Raw genomic sequence first — 21951 nt, forward strand, 5'->3', positions numbered from 1 at the left:
CTTTAGTGTGAAACCCAGCACGGATGTTGTGGTTCTCAGTTTGCAGTTTTGACATTATTACAAGTCAGATTAATTCTACAATTCATACTCATATTTACCAAGAGGTTCAGTTTCATACTGACTCATTTGCTTTATTGTTTATTTATTTATATTTGAAACCTGGTAAGAGATTTATATGGAATAGGGGGAAAAAAATTAGATCAGGAACGATTGAATGATGGGGTATATTTGAACATTTTCACTATTTACTCATGGTTATTAAATAAAAAAATGGTTTCATGATTGTCTCTCCCTGTGTGTATTCTGGTGTACAGCCAGATGCAGATTGAAAAACATTTAAATAGCTAATTAGACATTGTGCAGCTTTGGTGTATCCACTCTGTGCTTTCTAGTTGTTTTAAAAGGGTAAATTGGTATTTTTTCATTTGACAATATATGTTTGAGATACATCCAGATATATAATTTTAAAACTTACATTCCTTACATCCGAAACCTTGGTTTACATATGTATTACATAATGGGCTTTATTTCACTCAATACAGTTGGAGAATATTAGAGTGCACTAGGTTTGCTATTAGTATTTAGCTGCTGATGCCTGCAGGCCCATAGCCATTGATGCAGTATCTGATAATTATGAAGCTGCTCTTAACAGCATAAAACATTTTAATACATCCAAACACTTGGTTGTTCTTGTGATAACTTTTATTAACTGTCACCTAAATGAGGCCATTGAAATCCTTTGTAACGTCTTCTGTTGTCCTATTAAAAACCTAGATTAGAAACGTATCACTCTCTTTATCTGTCTGTCTCTCTGTCCATCCTGCAGTAAAGGTAGAGAACTGTAAAATATGGTGTGGAGTATTATTATACAATGTCTGTTATGGGTAAGTATCAATACTCCTGCTGGTGTTAAATGACCAATACTAGTTTTGTTATAGCCTGAAACATGATAGCAAACTTAACAATGTTGTGATGTGAACACAGTATTAGACATCATTAGCTAACGCCCACAGACATATACATGTATATTCTGATCTTTAAGCTAATACTCACCCACCGACACACACTGGTTCTCCTCACACCACAACTCAATTTCTCTCCTCTGACCGTTATTCCTCCTAACCCTGGTCTGTTCCTGGTCTCTTGGACACCTAGCAGGCTCATAATTATAAGGCTGTGGTCCATTATATGCATAAGAATACATATAAACAACCTCTTAAATGTCAGAACTAACCTTGAGATCCATTCATTTCTTATTGTTCAACTGGACCGCTCTTCCTTTTGTTACTCCAGAAGTCACCGTACTGTATATATAAGTTTTTTTGTTTGTTTTTTGTTTGTTTTTTTCTATGAAAATCTAGTTTCCTACACATTGATTCACTGGGGTCTCCAACCTGCAACTTTAATTACTCTCACTTTCATTAATTTACCTGAAATATTGAACCTTTATTTGCCATGTTACCAGAGGGGCCAACTACCATTTCAGCATAAATATCACAATTAAATTATTTCAGTGATCCTTGCTTGTCATTGCCGTTAGTCGCCATTATCCTTTTTTGACATGACATTCATCATCATCATCATCATAATCATCAAAAGCTTATTATGATATGATTCCAACAATAACCAAAAGATAAAATATTGATAATCCTCAGTCAAATCAATGTCTTCATCAGCAAAATCATAATCACCACAAGCATCATCATCATCATCATCATCATCATCATCATCATCATCATCATCATCATCATCATCATTACCATCACGTTTTGTTTTTTTGAGACCCCAGACAGCTGGGATCCAGTGCCAGTCGGCCTCCTCTCTCTCTCTCTCTCTCTCTCTGTGTCTCTCTCTCTGGATGTATCCCCCCCCCCCACACACACACAAACACACACACACACACTAATATCTCCACAAAGACCTTGCGGTTGGCAAGTGAGACTGGGTGTAGGGTAACAAGCTTAACTAATGCTCAAAACAAATATTAAAATTAATTTTGATCTTTTTCCTGCGTCTCCATACTGAATATTTATTAATAAGTAACCGCGGGCTAAATGTTCTCCCTTGTTCTCACCTTCGGATCAGATAATGAATGCAGCCCACACACACACACACACACATACACCACATGCTACTGCACTCTGCGCGCACACACACACACACACACACACGTTGTGGATCTGTGGGTGCACCATATGAATCCACAAATTCATTATATTGAAATTCACATACATTAGGAATAATGCAGATGATCAACATACCTTTGTAAATACACAGTGCACCCTTACCACTTCTGAACTGTACCTGCATAAAACAATAGCAATTACTTCAGAACACACACAAATACACACATGTTCACTTTAGACCTTTGGCATTGTGCACCCAGCCCACATTAAGTGGAGACAAAAGAATACAGCTTTGCAGTATTTAAATCAGTTATGTGTCTAATTATTCCATATAAAAATAGCCGATATCTAGGGCAAAAGCAGCGAGATGGAACATTGTTGTCTGCAGAGACCTAGTGGAGCTGGCGAGAGTTCAACACAGCAGAAGACAGGGAGAGAGAGAGAGAGAGAGAGAGATGGGGAGGCAGGGAGGGAGAGAATGATAAAGGAAGATAGGGAGAGAGTGTGCTTTAGGCTACGTAAATATAACATGAACTCTATCCGCTAGTGGCAGGCAAGCAAGCAGCACAATGGACCGATGTTCAGGAGTGCTTTGTGAGGGCAGGGAGAATAGACTGCTCTACCTCCTTACCTCAGGAATATCAGGCTTTGATACCTGGGAGACAAGGAGAGTGGTATAAAGGAGTGCGTGTGTGTGTGTGTGTGTGTGTGTGAGTGTGTGAAAGACAAAAGGAGCGAGAATTCACTAAACACATGCAGTTATTCTGCAGGTCCACACTGATGTGGAGACCCTGCAGTCAGCTCTCAGCAGTGTGTGACCCTGACTCTGTACTCCAAAGACTCAGCTAGTAATGTGTCTAATGTTTACTAAGGATGCTCAGATGCTGCACTGTGTTGTCTTTGGTCACACTTCACTGTCCTGTCATTACATTTGGTTTAATGAGTGTGCATTATACTAAAAAACCTAGATACCTGATGTCTTACTGCCATGGGCCTTGTGTGGATGGAATAATCAATTCTAAAGAAACTGAGCTTCTAAATAAAATGTTTTTGCACATTTCACCTTCTATATAGTATGGGTGCCTGCTCTACAAGCCTTTAGCAATACAGCAACTCTTTATTTAAGGGTTTTTAAAGGGTTTTTCCCTGTTTCCAAATTTGAAATATCCAATTTCAACTGCACAGATTTTCTGCTAACTTTACTATTGGCCTGTGGAGGGCTGCAGAGAGTGTGCTACCTCTGTGATGCTGTGGCCAGCGGCTTCTTTTCACCTGTCAGCAATCATATCAGTATCAGTATAGCACATGGGAGTTTAATGCTGTGTTCATGTCATATTGGCATTAACGTAATTACAAGATTCCAACTTGTAAATAGCGTTTATGTCAACATACAAGTTGTAATTATAACTAGGAAACTCAGATTTTTCTGAAAGCTATATCCAGCTTGAGCTTCATAAGTGCCCAAAAGTCAAGCAAATATAAATGCATCACATCAGCCAAAGTCTGTCATTCAAGGAGATTAAGTTCATATTTACTGGATATGGTGTTATAGTGTCAATGCATTATTTTTAACCCTCTCTTGACCAACTATGTAATCATACAACCGTCTTGAGTTGTCCTGTGACATTCTCGCAAGTTGTAAACATAGGAACCTTTCTCATTTCTACCATCTATCCCATATGACATGAACATGGCATAAAGGCCTGGGTATGCTTGAAACAAACTATTTGGGCAACGTGTCATACAACCACGTCCAAAGGTACAAGTGTCAGTAGCTGTTGACACAGCCACCAAAAAGCCTGCTGTCATAAAGAGAGGAGATGCAATGAATTGTTCAAATTTTTTTGTTTTGTTGGGCTCAGAAATGTGCGAGGGAGGGGATTTATGATGCTGTTCGGCAATCCAACAAGCATCTCAGCTCAAGCATACTGACCCCTTTACCTGTGACCCCAGCCTTCAGTCTCACTGTGTGCAGAAGCCCCCACCAACAAGTAACAGTTACTTGTGTAGCGACCGGAACAAGAACCCATGCTGGTGTGCATCGAACATTTCTGTCTGTCACAGAGTCATTCTTGATACTATCACCAGATTGCATCAAAGCAAAAATTTTTAATTTTACACATAGTGGCTTTAATAGCAAGTGCAAAAGTTTAATGATTAGCTGCAACATGCTAGCCAATAAAAACAAAAACAGTAGTGCAGAAGACGTTTACAGTTTTCCACAATACTCTTAACTTTTTCTTTGGTTTTCATTCGGTTCAGGAGGATGCAGATCTTCAAGCTTTTATAACATTATATATCTTATTTATGGAAAGGTTACAGATGATAAATTACACAATGTTGTAAAGATTGAAAAACATCTTAGCAGAGGCAGAATAAGCACTTTAGCTGACGTAAATGTCACTGGGCCCATCCAATCCAGTTTATTATAAATGCTTTGGCAGTGACACCTACAGTAAATACTTCCTGCAATTAGACATGTGAGTCAGTTTAGTTATGCCTCAGGTCTGATGTATACCACATGAAAGGAGAGGAAATAGCTCTTTGAGGTGCACCTGTATTGTAACAATTACTTCAAACATTGCAAACCTGTGATTTGAACAAACTCTCACCTCCTGTTGAAAGGAGCTGTAAAAAGGTTGCAGTTTCCTTTTCACAAAGAACAACAGCTGTGTGGTCAGCTTGGATTCATGGTGGTTAAAAGAAACTCAAATGATAAGCAGTTCAAAATCATTCACAGAAACTTAACAACAAAATACTCTTAGAGTATGTACACAGTGTGGTGCACACATTCATAGTTTTACCAAAATACACTGCTTTTATGTTGTGTAATTGCTTTCCTTCAAGCTCCAAAGCCACAATGAAAACGGGATATTTAGAGTCATTTTCTCTTAAAGTGGTAATTACCAGTAAATGAAACTTTTTATTTATATTATTCAAGTAATTTCCAAGCTCGATAACTTCATCAGACATTATATACAGTATATTATAAATGCATATATGTATCAAAGTAGTAGTTTATAGTCACAGTCTCACCACAGCTACATTTGCTGTAAGACTGTAGTCTGTGCTGTGCTGTACTGTATGAAAATACACACACTCCTGGCACCTTATTTTGTGTCTCATAATCTCAGTGCTCACACATTCCACATCACTGTAAAACCCACTGCTGTTAAGGTATGAAATCTTCAAGCCAAATCCCCATTTTTGGGGCTGTAATTCTACATCTGCCCCTGGTTTATTCCATTGATGTCCTGTCTGTATCAATTCCCACTGCATGTCTGTTGGCCGACTTATTCAGTAGCTGCTACTTGATGTTCTCTTGTTGTGTGTGTAAAAAAGCCAAATCCGCATGGAGATGACAGAGGGTGTAATCGCTAGCTATGTGATTCAACAATACGACTCTTAGAAGCTATTCAGACTGAGGCCTGTCCTTGACCCTTAAGGAGCTTGTAATGTGGGCTTTTTTCCCACTCTTTGTATTTACCGGCAGAGACGAGGAGGGGGCAGAGGGGTGGAGGGGGACCAACCACCGAGTGAGGGCTTTTGCCCCTCCATGCCAGCGGCAGTCACACTGGGGGAGCTATGCACGCACACACACACACACACACGCACGGACACACAAACACAAATTCACACACAGGTCTCCTGGCGTGCTCTCATTTCATAGGGAGGGAGAGGTGAGGGTTGGAGAGTGAGGCAGAGGGAGACAGAAGGGGAGGGGGATCGTGGGGGAGGGAGGGGGGCAGAGACAAGAGCCCCCCACCTTCCCAGCGGGGAGTCAATCTTAAAGGCTGCTCTGTCTCTCCATGGGAGGATGGGGTGGGGTGGGGGGCAGGGAGGCTCAATCTGCAGAGGGCAGTGGTCCTGCTGGTCAGCACAGGGAGCTCCACGTTACCCAGTTATCCATGACAACCAGAGAGAGAGAGAGGGAAAGTCAGAGAGACAGACAGAGAGACAGAGAGAGAGAGAGGGGGAGAGGGGGAGAGAGAACATGGAAAAGCTCAGCTGCGGTCAGAGAGCGCTCAGTTGGAGCAGAGAGTGAAGAACAAAGCACCCAGTGATTTTCATTTTTTCCCTCTTTGTCTGCTTTATATTGTCCACAGACGTGTCCCTCTTTTCTTTACTGGAAATAAAGGAGCTTTGAAGAAGACACACACTCACACTTATGGACACACACACACACACATGCCTGTACTCGCGCACGCACACGTTTGTGTGGCTAATTGAATTCTGTTACAGTATACAGTAACTCAAATGGTTTATTTTCACTGTGACAGGAAGTGCCCTCTAAACAGTTATAGGAAAAAATGTTTAAGGAAAGGGTTCTTCTCAGAGCGATATGTCCAAAGCACCATAGGAAAGGGTACAGGAGGGCACAGAGGCATTTTTTTTTCTTTAAGAGATATCTCAGCAAACAGTTTAAACCGTTGACGGTGCATCACTGCAACACAAAAGTCTATGTTCTCTTATGATCATGACTGAATAGAAACAGACATTTCATGTGGTCTCAATCTAAAGTGTGGAAAATGTTCATTACGCACGCATAGGTTCTGCTCTGCCTAAATGAATAGGCTTAAACTAATCCTGTCAGAGACTGTCCTAAAGAAAGTAATTCACTACAAATGGGTGAAATGATAAACCCTCAAGAAAAAGGCACCATTTCAAGATGAAAAATGTCAGACATCCCAAAACTGTTCACAAATCCTGTGAAGAAATTTCAAGGTAGGAATGGACCATAACAGGGTGAATCCATGCCTTTGTTTCCTGCAAACTGAGGATTACTAATCCTTCCTTAAATATTATGCTGAATTCCAGGACTAAAATAATAGATATATAAATGAATTATTCTGCAAAACATCATCTCATGTGTGTAATGAGAGGGACTGGCCTATGAGCTTCCACTCAGTGTCACGCTGTGTAATGTTATGTTGCCAAAACTCTGAAAAAGAGAGTGGATGTGTACATCCAAAATTCCTAAATTCTTCTGTACAGAAGATGCATACCAACATTAAAAAATGGAGAACGCCTGCAGCACAGAGGAGCTTCATATACTGTTTTAAATTATAGAGCACACTTGAACAAATCTTTTGTTTCAGTCACAAAAATATACACTGGGCCCAAACCCTTGGCTACATTTGTGTAGACAAGAGGATGAAACATTATTTTGTTAATGATAAATGAAATAATAAGTCATCCCCAAATACATTTCTGTTGAAGTTTCTATGGTGATTTAAGATGACAACAGCTGCTGTCTCAAATTTCGACTAATTCATGTGACGGAAACTTGCTTCAACCCAACAAAAACTTATACACTCTGGAGTGCAATTTAGTCAACTGTGACTGTTATCGACTTCAATTTATGACAAATAAAGGAACTGCAACAATGTAAGCAGGACTCATGGGGAGTTTTCATCCAACAGCTGCACAAATTTAAGGTGAATTTTAAATAAGCTGGGAAAAGAAAATTCTAGGAAACATCTCTCCATCAGCTACTGGTGTGCAAGAAGATTACTCAAAAGAGCATGCTGAGCTCAGCTGTAACTCTGGGTACATTGTGGCAACTTTTTACTGCTTCCCACCAAATGCCATTGCTGTTACTTTCATGAATTGTTTCCTCTGTCCACTCATAGCATGTAAAGAGTTTTGTCCACGTCCACTGATGTTATTTTGGGGTTTTAGAAACACATCGATGGAAACTTCAGCAGTCTGTAATTGGCCTCACAAGAGAGGAGAATGCTTATTAAATGCAGAGACCCAACAGAAATGTTCAATGCAGAGATATAAAACACTTCAGAATGACGTGTTGTGACACTGGTCGTTGGCTGGTAGCATCCTGAACAGTGTGAATGATTATGACAGCACCAATTAAACAACCCTACCAATGGTCATTTTTTGCAAGGAGACAATAACTTACTTAACTTTAAACTTTAGACCCTCTTCCATATCCAACTTTAATCCAACTCCACATTTTCTCTCTGTCTCGTCCCTCTGTATTCTCAAAGTCCCTGCTGCAGTTGTGCCGTTCGGCCACAGCTGGGCGCTGTTGCCTAACTCTCCCCCTGCCTCTCTCTCTCTCTCCGTCAGCCCAAGCCTGCCTCTCTCCTGCCTCTCTGCCTCAGCCAACCCGGGCTGTGCCGAGCTGCTCCCTGCGGGATCAGAGCGCTCCCCCGCCGGGACCCTTCTCTCACATCCCCCTGCTGGGACGCGGCTACATTTCCAGCCAAGCACTGCCTGCCTTGGCTTTATTATGTGTGTCTGCGCCGCAGCCCCGCCAGCAGAGGCAGGCAGAGGAGGAGGAGGGAGACTGGTAGCCAGAGTCAGGACAAAGAAAAAGCAGGGAGACAGAGGCTAGCGAAGGGTTAGACTGGTAGAAATATTAGGCTGTTATTAATACCGCCGGTAGGGCATTGGGAAATATTAACAAAAAGAAAGCGTGGGTAGTAAAAGCAGTATTCCCCTCGGGGTGGAGATGCAGGGGAAGAGCGCAATGTCCATGCCACCAGACCACCACCACCACCACCACCACTGCCTAGTGTAGAATAGCGGGACGGAACACTGGTCGGTTCGGGTCGGTGCCGCTTTCCTGGAGGGCAAAGAAAATCAAAACAGACTGAAATAGTTTCGATAAACTAAAAAAAAAACACAGCGAAGACGCGAGGAGCGCGGGGGAAGAAGCCACGTTTCAATTTTGAAAGGAAATTTCCCCAAAACATTCTCCGTCGCCTCTCATCACCTGGACCGTCACGTACCGCTGTGGCACCGCCGCCACCTCGCGCTCGGACGGTGCCGCTGTCACTTTTCCTCAACACCGCGCGGGACCTGCTCAGGTGTTTGCCGCGCGCGTGGCTGGCAGCTCGCGCTTCGGTCCGCTAGTGCTGGAAGAAGTCGGAGCTGCACGAGCGGCCGGTCAGCACCGGAGAAATCAAAACGCGTGCCGGGAGGGAAAAGAAAAGCAACAACAACAACAAAAAGTGAGGCTGTCGGTGTCTCGGCACGCTGTAGCGAAGAAGAAAGGACTATAAACGGGAAGTTGTTGCCGTTTATTCTACAGGTTGCGCGAGTCCTAGCAACCGCTGAGGAAGAAAAACGCACCGGAGGATCCGAGAGTCGCCTCCCAGCCGGTGCGTTTGGTTTGTTGTCGGTGGACTAAACGGCCGTTTCCCACTCAGAGACTGAAGCTGCCGCATTGCAACAGGCGAAGAAGCAGCAGCGAAGTGGAGAAGGAGGAGGAGGAAAGATAACCCGACTCCGTCCGCCTGTATGGTTAGCTGAAAACACGGAACGGAACAAAAACAATTACAGAATACAAATTAAAAAAAAAAACTGTACGCGACCAGAGATGTCTAGACGAAAACAGGCCAAACCGCGCTCCGTTAAAGGTAAGAAACTGTTTATTTTGCACCTCATGTGAACGGATAGTTGACTCATGTAGGAGTGGGGAAAGAAGCCAACGAGACCAAAACCATGACCAAGATTTCATGTCCAACTCTGGTGCCTTGCTTTAGCTAATTTAATTTAATTTTCCCCTAAAGGGTTGCAAGCAGTCAGTGTGTAGTTTTACAACAGAGGTAAATGAATATGTCTCCTACCTTAACAATTAGCGTGTTTGCTCACTCTTAGTGCCTGAGGTTCACTAATTGTAATTGATCACGACACTGTTGAAATGACTGAACCGAAAAAGAAATTGTATATGTTAATTTTACTGTCTATAAGCTATTTCTTATGGTCACATTATTGTCAGAATTAAGCTTTTAAAGCACCACAGTTTAATGTTGCTGTCCACCAGGCTAATTGTTTTCAATTAGATGCCACACTGTCAGAAAATGAAAGACGATACACTGGTGTATCGTTTCTCTGACAGCATGGGTTGTACTGTTGGACCAACTTGTTGTAATTCACTTGGTTAATGGGCCCATGTAATCTGGACGGTTCGCATGTTGTGATGTATTGTACTTGTCCTAAACTGCCCACTGCTGCTTTGTTGTGGTAAATTTGACTGTTTTACCCCTAATCAAGTCACTTAGCTCTCACATTATATGCCTTTATGGCCAGTCATGTTTCTTTTTTTACACCAAAATAATGATCAAAATTGATTTTTTTTTTTATCCAAATTTTCTCCTCAGATGTGGAAATCCCACACACCTTAAAGGAAGTGCAGTGAATGGCTGCATTTCATCTGAGATTTTAGAAAATTTTTGTTTCTTGTTTCTGTTCCCTTTTTCTCAACATACTTAGCAGGTGGAACATTTTCGGGCTTCTCCTTCCAGCTTTGAAAATATGCCCTGTAAGATTGGGCACACATACAGACTAGTTGCAGAATTGACCGATTCGATTTTGTGAAGTTAAAAAAATGTCCAAATTATGAAAAAAAAAAAAAATTAAAATGGTAATATTATTTGGTAAAGGGAGCCTTTATTTCCCCCATTACCACAAAATAGTATTCATTGCAGTGCATGGGTGAGTGGGCATCATGCATGAGGGCATGTGGTGGCCTTGGCCTCCATGTTTCCTTTATGGGACCCAGATGGGCAACGGGACGGCCTGACCATGTGGTCGCCACCCCCTCCCCCACTTCCTCCACCATATAGACTTTCCCTTTCTGTGACTATCTGGGAAGCAAGCAGATTTCTGACAGTGATTCAAACTGGGTGGTTAGTTTGATTACAAGCGTGATTTTCATTGGAGGATTTCAGCCTCTCCTACAGGTTCTGAGGTTAAGCCTGTTTCATCTGAGGCAGAGTGGGATTCATTTTGTCAATAGTATGAAAAGCTATGCACATGCCACACAAGAAGCACTGGCAGTATGTGTTATTGTGTGCGTTTGGGGATAAGTTTGTGGTTGTAATGTTTATTATTGTGGGATATATGTGCAGGGAAACTGACAAGTTTAAGAAACAGTTTTTTTTAGTGTGGCATTGAGGACCCATAGCACAGGCTCACAGGGTTGTTGAAGGGAAAAGGATGTGATTGTGAGTGATGTGGTAGCCTGCAGATTCCACAGCCTCCTCAGGAATCTACTGTAAAGCTGTTTTCAGTCAGTACATACACTCCATCTTTATATTTATTTAAAGAATGGACTTGGCATTGCAAGTAGAGTAAACGCATTTGTTGCCAATAACAATATTTAATGTATTAAGAGGATATTGTAACCTAAGAAACTGAAAATTGTCAAGACTCTAACAGAGAATCTCCCAAATTACAACTTTTTTTCTGCATGAATCTTGCTTTTTTTAATTGTCAAAAAATCTTGAGCAGGGAGTAAAATGCATAGATATTACTTGTGTGATCTTGGGTTAAAATCTGACTCATGATTTTTGCAACACAATATGTTACCAGCTATGTGTCCCATCTGTCCTGTCTCCTGTTGACAACAAAAAGGCTAGAAACGATGGTAGATATGTTAATGTGTATACACATGCACAAATGACGACATGTCTGGGGTTTTTCTTTTTTTTTTGGTACAGTAGATTAACTGGTGCTGGCAATATTTGTCGATCTTTTGCTGAACTCATAGGACCATGAAGTGCCCTATAAACTGTGGAGACTTTTACGTTTTCTGGCTGCATTGGTACTTTTTTTCAGGCCGTATTTCTCATATGTGTCTGTGAAGAAAAATGAAATGCATCAACTGTCCACATTCACCCTTGCTGAACACAGTGATGGGATTCCATGGCCTTTGACAGTAAACTCTCTAAACACACTCACATTTCTTACGTAGAAACATAGTGTTTAGAAAAGGAATCCAGCTATTGTCCTTGATTAAAAAATGATAATGTAAAAACTAAAGATAAATGGCTGTAAGAGATTATCTAGCCTAAACTACTATCTTAAAGTTATTTGACAAACAGTAGAAAATAAACAAAAACAGAATAATCAATTCATGATTACATGAAATGGAGAAAAGCAAGCTAATCCTTACATTTTTAATGCTGCAACCAGCAAATGTTTGGTATGCATATTTGATAAATTACTAAAACAGTTAGGGATATTTTTTTTGTAAATGGATTAATCAACTAATAAATTAATACATTTCATTTCAACTTTTGTTTAGAGTGGTATTCTATAAACATGGGGTTGATTTCCCTTTAATAAGCATTCAGTATATGTAAGATGTGGTTGTCGTGGCCCCCTGCTGTAGTGTTGTTGATGCTTGTCAGTGAACAAATCAGCTGCTGTGGACCAGCGAATCTGTCCACTGCCGCTCTGCTGTTGCCCTGTCAATGTGTGTGTGCGTGCGTACCATGCAAGATCTACATTCTTGTATTTGTGTTTGTATGCATCATGCACATACACGTGTGTGTTGTGTGTGTGTGTGTGTGTTAGTGTGTGTCACTAAGGCAGTCTGGTCTCAGCAGCCTGGATAACCAGAGCTTAGCTTTAGTCAGGCAGCCAAGCGAAGCAGAGCGAAGCAAAGCTGAGGCGAACGACCACCACAGTGTGTGTGTGTGTGTGTATGTGCAGCAAAGGTAATGCAGCCCTTGTAGTCTAGCTTGCATAAGCACTATGTGTTTTGTGTATGTGTACTCATGCATCTGTGTGTGTACATGCCGTTTGCTATCTCCCCTCCACACCTTGCCCCACTGACAGCTTGGCAAGACCTGGCATTGGGGGGAAGATGGATAGAGGGATGGAGGAGAGAGAGAGAGAGATAGAGATGGAGGAGAAAGAGGGGGTGAAGGGTAAAGGGTAGAGAGAAGAGAGGTGTTTGGGGGCAGCGCAGTGGCACACAGCAGGTGAGTGGACAGGAGGGAGGGAGCGATGGAGGCCAGAACGAGGTGAGCATCGCCGGGGGATTATCTGTGTTTTCATGTTCTTCTGTCTTTCACCTGCTCACCCAACTCTGACTGGCTGGCTGGCTTACAGACTTACCGGCCAGCCAGGCATGCCAAAACAATAACAAAGAAGCACAAAGTCCCACCTCATCCATCTCCTGCTTTAGATTTGCACTGACTCAGAGTAGCCCTGACCTAGACCATGAAAAGAATTATGTTTTTCTAGAAATGAAATTTATATCTGATGGGTGATGTGGCGATCTTACATTGTCACTTAGTTGCAGTTTTTCATGAATAGGGAGATCATGGACACTCTCGCCTATAACCCACACATTCATCATTTTCGTTGCTTCGTTTGGCATTAACTTTCACCTGACTTGAAACCCAAACCCCAGAACTTCATGTGTGTTGCTACCAATAGCAGCCAAGTGTTACATCGCCAGGAAGTTGTGTTTTTCTCAGTTTTCCTGTTGAATTTTAACTTTATAAAATTCCTTCAGAAAAGGATTGTGTCAATGTTAATTTACTATCATAATACAAAACAGCATAATTATTGAGTTATGTTCTTCGATAATAGTACACCCATCTAATCAAATGACATGGTCATAGAAAATTCCAGTAAAAGCGACCATAATAAACAGTCTCCGTGTTTCATCACTGCAACAAAGTTCCTCTTATGGATTTACTTGACCAGTCTAGCCTTTACAGTGATTAAGCCTTGTTAACAGTGGGGGGACTTTACTAATTGCAGTCTGTTAATTGAACATGGACAAATGGTGCGACGATGGGCCATGAAACTAGATGATGGGCTGCGAGAAAAAGGAGGGGTGAGCAGGAGGAGGAAATGAGAGAGCGCCGCTTCTCTCTTATCAAAATATTATTTCAGTGGATTAATCCGTTTTTAATGTGTGTCTTTAGCGAGGCGAGGCAGCAAAAATCTCCTTCTCTGTCTGCTCCGGCAGCCTCGCTATCCTATCTCTCTCTCTCCTCTCTCTCTCTCTCTCTCTCTCTCTCTCAGCTCTTAGCCCCTTGAGTCTCTCATGCATTATGTAGTGATGATTATTACTTAATTACACATTAATAAATCCGCTTCATTTGCAGGACATTAAACGGGAGTTGAGCGCATATGACAGGGAGATGGAGGAGGGCAGGGAAGATTGGAGGGGGGTGTGGGGGGGGAGAGGGAGCACTTACTTTTTAGCGTTTATTTGGTTTGTTTAGAGTGTTGTTTGTAGTTGGTGGAGCCAAATGAGCCCTTTTGACAAAGAGGGAGAGAGAGGGGGAGGATTGGTCTGCTGTCGGTGTGCGTTGAGCCGAGCTCTTCCAGGCAATTGGCATCATTTCCACTCGATCTCCTCCTTTCTCCATCTCTCGTTTTCTCTCTCTCTCTCTCTCTCTCTCTCTCTCTCTTCTACATCCCTTCACAATTTCTTTGGTCCCACCACCTTCCACCAGTCTGTGTAAAGTGTGTCCCAAGTAAACACATTTTCAGCTGAATTATTAAGAATTCTTTGACTGCATTTCACTGACATCATATACTGTAGATACTGTAACTGCTGTTTGCACTGGTCTTTGCAGACATAAGCTGTTTTCTCATATGAACTCCGGACAATGTCTGGAGAATCAGGAGTCGCTCTTTCACGCATGTAGCACACAACGGGATATGGTCTGTGTTGGATATGTTCTCACCTACTGGAAATACTCTGTTTGATTTAGGCGAGGGGTGGTGCCTGGGTAGAGTGTGCAGGAGGCAGGACACGATGCCTTCAGCACATTGAAGATGGTGGACGACTCATCCGTAATGATGACTGTTTTTGCATTGATATTAATACTTGCATGTATTTGGACATATCCCTTCTTCTTCATCCTCACATGTTTGTATGACCTGTTCTATTCACACATGGGCTCAATCAGACATTACACAGACTTTGTACTAGGGAGCTGGCAGGGTAAAGTCTGTTTAATGTCCGGTCTGACTGATTTGGACACTTGCATTCTCACATACAGCTCCTCCAGGTAATGTCCAGATAAGTTCAGGGTTTCAGTGCATGTGTGAAAGCAGCTATACAGTCACCTCTGACCAACCAGTCATCACAGGTGCGGCGACATGCTCATGTATGTAAGGCTCTGTATTGACCGTCGATGCTGCTTGACTGCACACGAAGGTGTGCCCACGGCACTAATTATTGCAAACTGTCAAGTACCAAAAATTTGCACCATTTTTTGGTCAGATACTTCCATACTCACATCATGTCTTAAGATGTTTCTTAATTTCAAATAATGATATAGTTACTTTTAGAGTGTATTTTAATAAATATGAAATACATTTTGTATTTTTATTTCTCGTCCAAACCTTTGTTTTAACACAAGATGTAGCCTAAAACATGCATCTGGGAAGTTTTTGCTGGAAAACAGTTTTATACTAACTAACTACTGGCAAAGTATGACATCACTTTGCATTTGCATTTCACATGATGCCCTGTACTGCTTGTTTGCGTTCAGTGTATTGTTGTGGCCAAGCTGTTGGCAGTTTTGCTGGGAAATGAAGTTACTCTACACCATATTGCTTTTTCCTGCACTGGTTAGGACTGCATGATATTTCATGTAAGTATGAGGTTTAAATGTAATAAGAGACTCTGGGACAGTAATTATTCATTGCCTGGAGTTAAAGTTATTGTCAATTAACTGTTCAAGACTTGAAATTAACAACCGCCAAGCTGCCAAATGTGGGTAAAAATTAATTGTGGCGAGAAATACTGTATCATCACGTTACAAGCCAACTACGATCTCTGATCTTATTATGATACTCCTCTGTGGTTAAAAAAAATCACAATGACCAGTGCAAAGAGCAGGTCATGTGTGCAAGGACAACAACACGTTCAAGCACTTTTGAGGCGGTATTATCCTAATCATCAGCATGATACATTGGGCATTGTTGGTGTTTCTGTGTATGTACAGTGTGTGTCTTGTACAGTACAGTTAATCTCTCATTTCTCTTCCTCTTTCTCACTCTCCTGTCTATTTTTCTTTCTCTCTCTGCCTCTCTCTCCACATCTGGCTTTATCATTAGAGTAGTTTAAATGTCACCCTTTGGCAGAGCACAAAGACTTTCATAGGGCGACTGGCTCTTATAAAACTCAGAGACCCTACACATGTGGTTTGGATTACTAGAAGACAACAGTATGTTTTTTTTGCAGGTACATCTAAGTGTGTGAATGTTGGAATGCACCGTAAATGTCTTTTTGATTTTATTATTAACACTAAATATGACAACCTATCTCATTTTTGTTTGTGCAGCTATAAATAATGTCAACAATAGTGCAATCGGTGTGCGTACAGCCATACTGAGTTACTCCTGTATAAAAGCTTGTATTGGCTTTGCATTAAGGGTTGCTGAACCATTAAATGGCTTTCTGAGAGCTTTGTTAGAAATTCCATTGACTACTCAGCAGGGGGTGGATTTGAGTTTTCTTTTCTTTTTTTAATAGGGGCAAACAATTTAATGTAATTGGTGATTGGTGGAACCCAGCAGTACTTTGCATTGAATGTAATGGGACTCACATTGATCTACACTCAATTAGAACCAAATTACTGCACACTTGAAGGCTCTGTAGAACAGATCTAAGCTGAGTCGACCTCTTTCATTGAACTTATTCTGACATGCTGCAGTAGGAAAAGCACAGGTGTAAAATAATAACATGAATGATGGCTAAATTCCATTCAGCAGCTTCGGGTTTGTGCATGCTGTCATACTGTCATGGCTTACTGGGACACCTGAATAGAATGGAGCCATCATTGATGTTATTAGTAACATCTGTGCTTCTCCTGCCATGAATGTAATATATATATTTATATAATATAGTTAGCTATAGTATAGCTGTGGAACAGGCCAGAGAAAAGTGCAGTCAACTTATACTCTTGTCCTTGGCTAGAATTTTTAGCAAGAAACCTCAGGTATCATTTTTTTTTCTGATCATTTTTTTCTGATGTTCACTAAGTGACCAGAAAAGTAGAAAATAACTGTATGATACATTATAATCCAATACAATTGTCTAGTAATAAATATCAGCTGTGTAAAGCAAATTATTTTTAATTGTTGTTCACACTGTGTCAAAGAAGTGCTAGATGTTTTTTGTTTGTTTGTTTTTGCTTCTCCATAGATACAGTATGTAGATAACTATTAGATACACCTCAGTGTGTGCATGCTAGCGACAACTCCTTATCAGCGGCCAGCCTGACGTGGTTGTGCACGTACATGTGTGTGAGAACAGGGCGTCATGGGCCAGGACTGTGCCATTGTAGCGGCTTAGCTAGCCTCGTTTATCAGCTGCAAACTCACTGGACCTTAACACACACCCACTCTCTGGAGACACACACACACACGCACACACACAAGCACACACACACACACGCATGCACGCATGCATGCACGCACGCAGTGTGGCTGAGCTCTGTGCATGCCCATGCCCTCAGCTTTTAAGAAGAGAAAGATGATGCTGGTGTAACTTGCACACACTTGCTCAGTCAATCCAGACCTAGCTTGCCAAGCCTGTATCCCCCTACCACTAGATAGTCTCAGAGGACATGGGCCCTTCTAAGTTTCCTGCAAGGCTGTGTGTGTGTGTGTGTGTGTGTGTGTGTAAGCATCTCTGACAATCCTTTGCTAGATTATGCTTTCTCCTTTTTCAACACTAATTACTTGCCTGCAATCTATCTGTATAGTTTGGGGTGTTTGATTAAGTCTTATGTCCAAGTGTCTGTTGTCTTAGTTGAAGTTTATTGGATACCTGATTATTGCAACAGCTAGATTAATTTATCAATCAAAATCAAATCAACTGATGGAAGTTAAGATTAATTAATCAATCATTACTTAATGGAATGTATAGAAACAGAATACTAGCTTACTATTTTTGATCAATTTTCAGTGTCTCCCCTTCTCCTTCCTCTGCTGTCCCCCCTCTCCTTCATTCAGCCTCCTGCATTTCCCCATTACTCCTTTCTCCCCAATATTTAACCCCCCCCCATTCCACCACCACCACCACCACCTCCAACCACCCACCCCCTCCTCTAATGATCCCTCCCTCCCTTCTCCTTCCTATTCTGTACATTAAACATTAGTGGTGGGGGCAATTAGCAGTGCCCCTCTGCACACCTGGCTGATGCATAATATATTTATCGGGCTACCCTCCCTTCCTCGCTCTCTGACACGCACATTGACACTCACACACAGACACACACTCACTTCTGTTGATGAAAGGGTGACTTTGGGGAAATGGAAAATTTGCGCATATGTGAGGAATATTAGAGCTTTATGCCTCCTTGTCTGACCCCGCATAACCTCCTGAGTTTGAGCTTTAGGCAAGGTCATAAGTCAGTTGTCTCTGCTTGTTCTTTCTGAATTTGTAATGCTCTATTGGTCTCTTGAAAAAATATATTTTTCTGTGGTCAGGTAGTTCCTCTATTTGTCTGTTTTAGTTGGCCAGATCAGGAAAACTTTGAGCATGTTTCTGTCTTTATCTGTTCAGTTCTGGTAAACCAATCCTCTTTCAGACAGTCTCCTGCATGGTGTTAGGATATATATTACCAATTTTAATCTGTGCTCTATATGACCACAAACAGCCAAGGCTCCAAAAATGTTTTTTTCCCTGTATTTTTACGGATTCATGCATTCATTAATTTTTTTTGTCCGCTTACTTTTTACCCCTCCTCTAGCACGCGCACACACACACACACACACACGCAGTCGCCATGGACCCAGACTAATGTGCATTGTCCTCAGAGCGTGGAGTCTTCAACAGAACAAGCTGCTTGTGTTGTGTTCCTTTTTTATTGGACACTCTGCCGAGTCTTTGTAGTGCGCCCCACTATAGGCCTACCAATGCTTCTTTTTAGTGCCGGAGTCTTCAGTTGGTTTTTCTAACTCCTTTTCATTCACCTCCCAGTCAAAAGGCAAGGGTTCCCCGCTGTGAGACATACAATGGGGTGAGAGAGAGCAAGAGGCACAGAAAGAGATTGAAAGAGTGAAAGCGACATTGAGAGAGAAAAACTCCACACTGAATAAGAAAGAATAGAGATGATGTGAAAGAAAATAAGGTGCTGTTAATATTCTTAATTGATTGTTATCGCCATGTTGTGACACATAAGTATATAAAAGTCAATTCAATTTTTACCATTTATTTTGCTTTAAATCATTTTCTCTTTTCAACAGCAGGTTTAGTGTAATGATTTATTTGACATCACTTGTCTCATAAGTCTGATGACATCGTAAATGTTTATTTTAATTCGGGGCAAGTTTGGTTGGCAGTGGATAGACTTTCTGAAGTTATTAGAGCAAATGTGCTCTTCTGTGACAGCACAAGCACTCTCAGATAAGCCATTGAGTGACTCTACTTGTACTGTGCTGGAACAACAGCATGTCTGGTCCCTAATAAAAGCTTTATGCCCATATCAAGACAGAATGAAATAGGGAGACTGTTGGAGAAAAAGTGGTGGAGCAGAAAGAGAATAAGAGACTGCATGAACACAAGGTGTATGTTGGTCAGTGAGGGCCAATTTTAAAAATGCAAAAGTACTGTCTGCCTTAGACTCAGAGTTGATAAGCAGGCTGGGGACTAACACACCCAGCCTCCTCTCCTCCTCAGTTTTATTAGTAATAGCACTTTTTCTGACAGTAAAAAAGCTAATTGCTACATTTGTAAAAGTAGTTAAATAAAAAAAAACTAGCTGAGATCACAGCAGGAGACTGATAACTGTAAATACATTGCCTGTTTGTTAAGTTTAGCATGCTGAGCCAATGGGTTTGCACTGCAGAAGTACAATCAGAGGCATCTTATGATTTAGCTATATGTTTGTGGCTTTTTAACGTAAATGCATGTGACAGTCTGATCATAATGGACTTTGGCATATGAGTGAGCAAACATAAGATATTGTAGACTGTGCTGTTGTCAGTGGTAGATTCTAGACTAACATGGAGTTTGACTACCACCTTCTCCATGACTGAGGCACTCCTACGTTTCAAGCCTTAGATGATTGATTTTTTTTATTTTTTATTTTTTTTTATCCATGGGACTAAAATCTGTTGCTAAGCAATATTAGTAAAAACTCACTGAGGATTGTATCTGTTGCCAGGCAACATTAACTTATTGAACATTATATCAGGAAGCAGTGGGCAACTATTATGATAGCTAGCTGCTTTCTAGATTGTAATGCTTGACCCTCCGTTTTTTATTCTAAAAAGATATACATGACCCAAAGCCTACCTTTTAACCTCCGTTTTAATATAAGTTGCAACAAATATTAACAAAGAAGAAAAATCTAAAAAAAAAAATCAATTTAGAGATGTCATTAAGGGTTATCTCAAAAATGAAAAGTATATTTTATATTTCGAATAAGATGCTTGATTATACGTCTACTCAAACAAACAAACAACCAGCCACGCTCCGAGCGCACACGCGCTGTGTGTATATTTTTCTTGTTACTCCCAGAAGGAGCGTGACGAGCGAGTTAATCTGTCCGCCAGCGATGCGGCATGACACAAAGCTGTTTATTTCCCCTTTCCTCTCAGTCTCACGGTCGCTCTTTCGTTCTCCCTCTCTCTCTCTCTCTCTCTTTCTCTCTCCTCCCGTAAAGCCTTATCAAGTTTGTATCAAGCTAAATAATGCCTTAGCGTGAAATTGGTGTCTTCAGTCAAAAAGCACTCCCCAGCCTGTACTACAAGAGAAGGCAATTATGTACCCCTCCCTACCGCTCCACCCTCCGCCCTCCAGCTCTCACCGCTCTTGTTGTTCATGTAGCGTATGTCTGTGCATGTGTGCGTGCATATGCATGAACTCTAACTGCTATAGCTCATAATTTGTCTCAACTGTTCTTGACAACATTTGAGTGTGTTCAGGTTTGAGATCAGTTTTCTAATGGCGAACTTGGTGCCTTTTTATTTGACTTGTGTCTGTAATGGTGAGCGGAGGCTGCTGGGGGAACTTCTAGTTCAGTTATTTCTGGAGCCCTCCCCAGAGTCGAGGTACTCCAGAGGAATGTTCTCCCTCTCCTCCTCCTGCCCTCTCTTTCTCTCTCTGTCCTACTCCTTATCTCTCTCCTCACTGCCCTCCTTCACCTCTCATCCTTCCTCACTGGTGCTTTCATCCTCACCTTTCACTCAACTTTTCCTCTCCTCGTCTGACTTCCCTTTCCTGCCTTCTCCACTGTCTTTTTGTTATCTTCCTCTCTCCATTCGTTTCTGCTTTACCCCCCACTTCCTTTCCTTTCCTTTCCTCTCCTCACCACGTCTTTTCTGTTATTGATTCCTCTTCTTGCCACACTCTCTCTGACAGACAGAAAAACAAATGTCAGATCAGAGAGGCTCTTTAATCTCAAGCTGTGTTGTTTGGCCCTGAGCATCAACTCTGTGCTCGTCTGGGTGTGTGTGTGTGTGTGTGTGTGTGTAGAAGTGAGCGTTTTCTGTGCTCTCCGGATGTTGAGTGAGGTGAATTAGTTGTGTGTTAATAAGAAGCACTTAGTTTAAAATGTTTGTGGTGTGTTCCCTGTTTTTGTATACAGATGACTTCATTCACATTTTGTATGTGTGTGTGTGTGTGTGTGTGGTTGGTAGACCCACTGTATAAGTAGGATTAGAAGAGTGGAGAGAGGATGTAGAAAACAGAAAAATATGACGCACAATCACCTTCATACTAGAGCTGTAAAAAGATAAAACAAAGAGAACCTTTCATTTTTACACCCATGTCAGTGATTTCATTTTCTTGGTCTTTTTTTACACAAGCCTTTGGATGTTGGGTTGATGTGTGTGTGTGTGTGTGTGTGTGTGTGTGTGTGTGTGTGTGCGTGTGTGAGAGAGAGAAAACAAGAGCATATGTGTTTATGTTGTCATATATTGTTGGGGGTATGTTCAGTGATGTTGGGGAGGTTGCATAGCAACTCAGTTGGACAGCACAGCGTGGTTTAAAACCACAATGACCTCATGTACAGCGAGAGACTGAAAAGAGTGGTGTGAGGGACAAAACGGGTAAAGAGATGAAGGTAGTCGGGATGGAAGTACA

General features: G+C 41.5%; 1 protein-coding gene across 4 annotated transcripts in view; it reads left to right on the plus strand.

The window, feature by feature from the left end:
- Positions 1 to 8173: 8173 nt before the first annotated feature.
- Positions 8174 to 21951, plus strand: part of znf423 (zinc finger protein 423) — a 156999-nt gene continuing 143221 nt past the window's right edge. For 2 of the 4 annotated variants that reach the window (XM_042411430.1, XM_042411429.1), the window contains exon 1: positions 8213 to 9508. In XM_042411430.1, coding sequence (XP_042267364.1) covers positions 9469 to 9508 — 40 coding nt within the window. In that variant the 5' untranslated portion in view covers positions 8213 to 9468. Of the gene's footprint in view, positions 9509 to 21951 lie in introns of all 4 variants that reach the window. The other 2 variants (XM_042411433.1, XM_042411428.1) reach the window with 2 other exon arrangements.

The sequence above is a fragment of the Thunnus maccoyii genome, chromosome 5 (assembly GCF_910596095.1).
Source record: "Thunnus maccoyii chromosome 5, fThuMac1.1, whole genome shotgun sequence".
NCBI classification, from domain to species: domain Eukaryota; kingdom Metazoa; phylum Chordata; class Actinopteri; order Scombriformes; family Scombridae; genus Thunnus; species Thunnus maccoyii.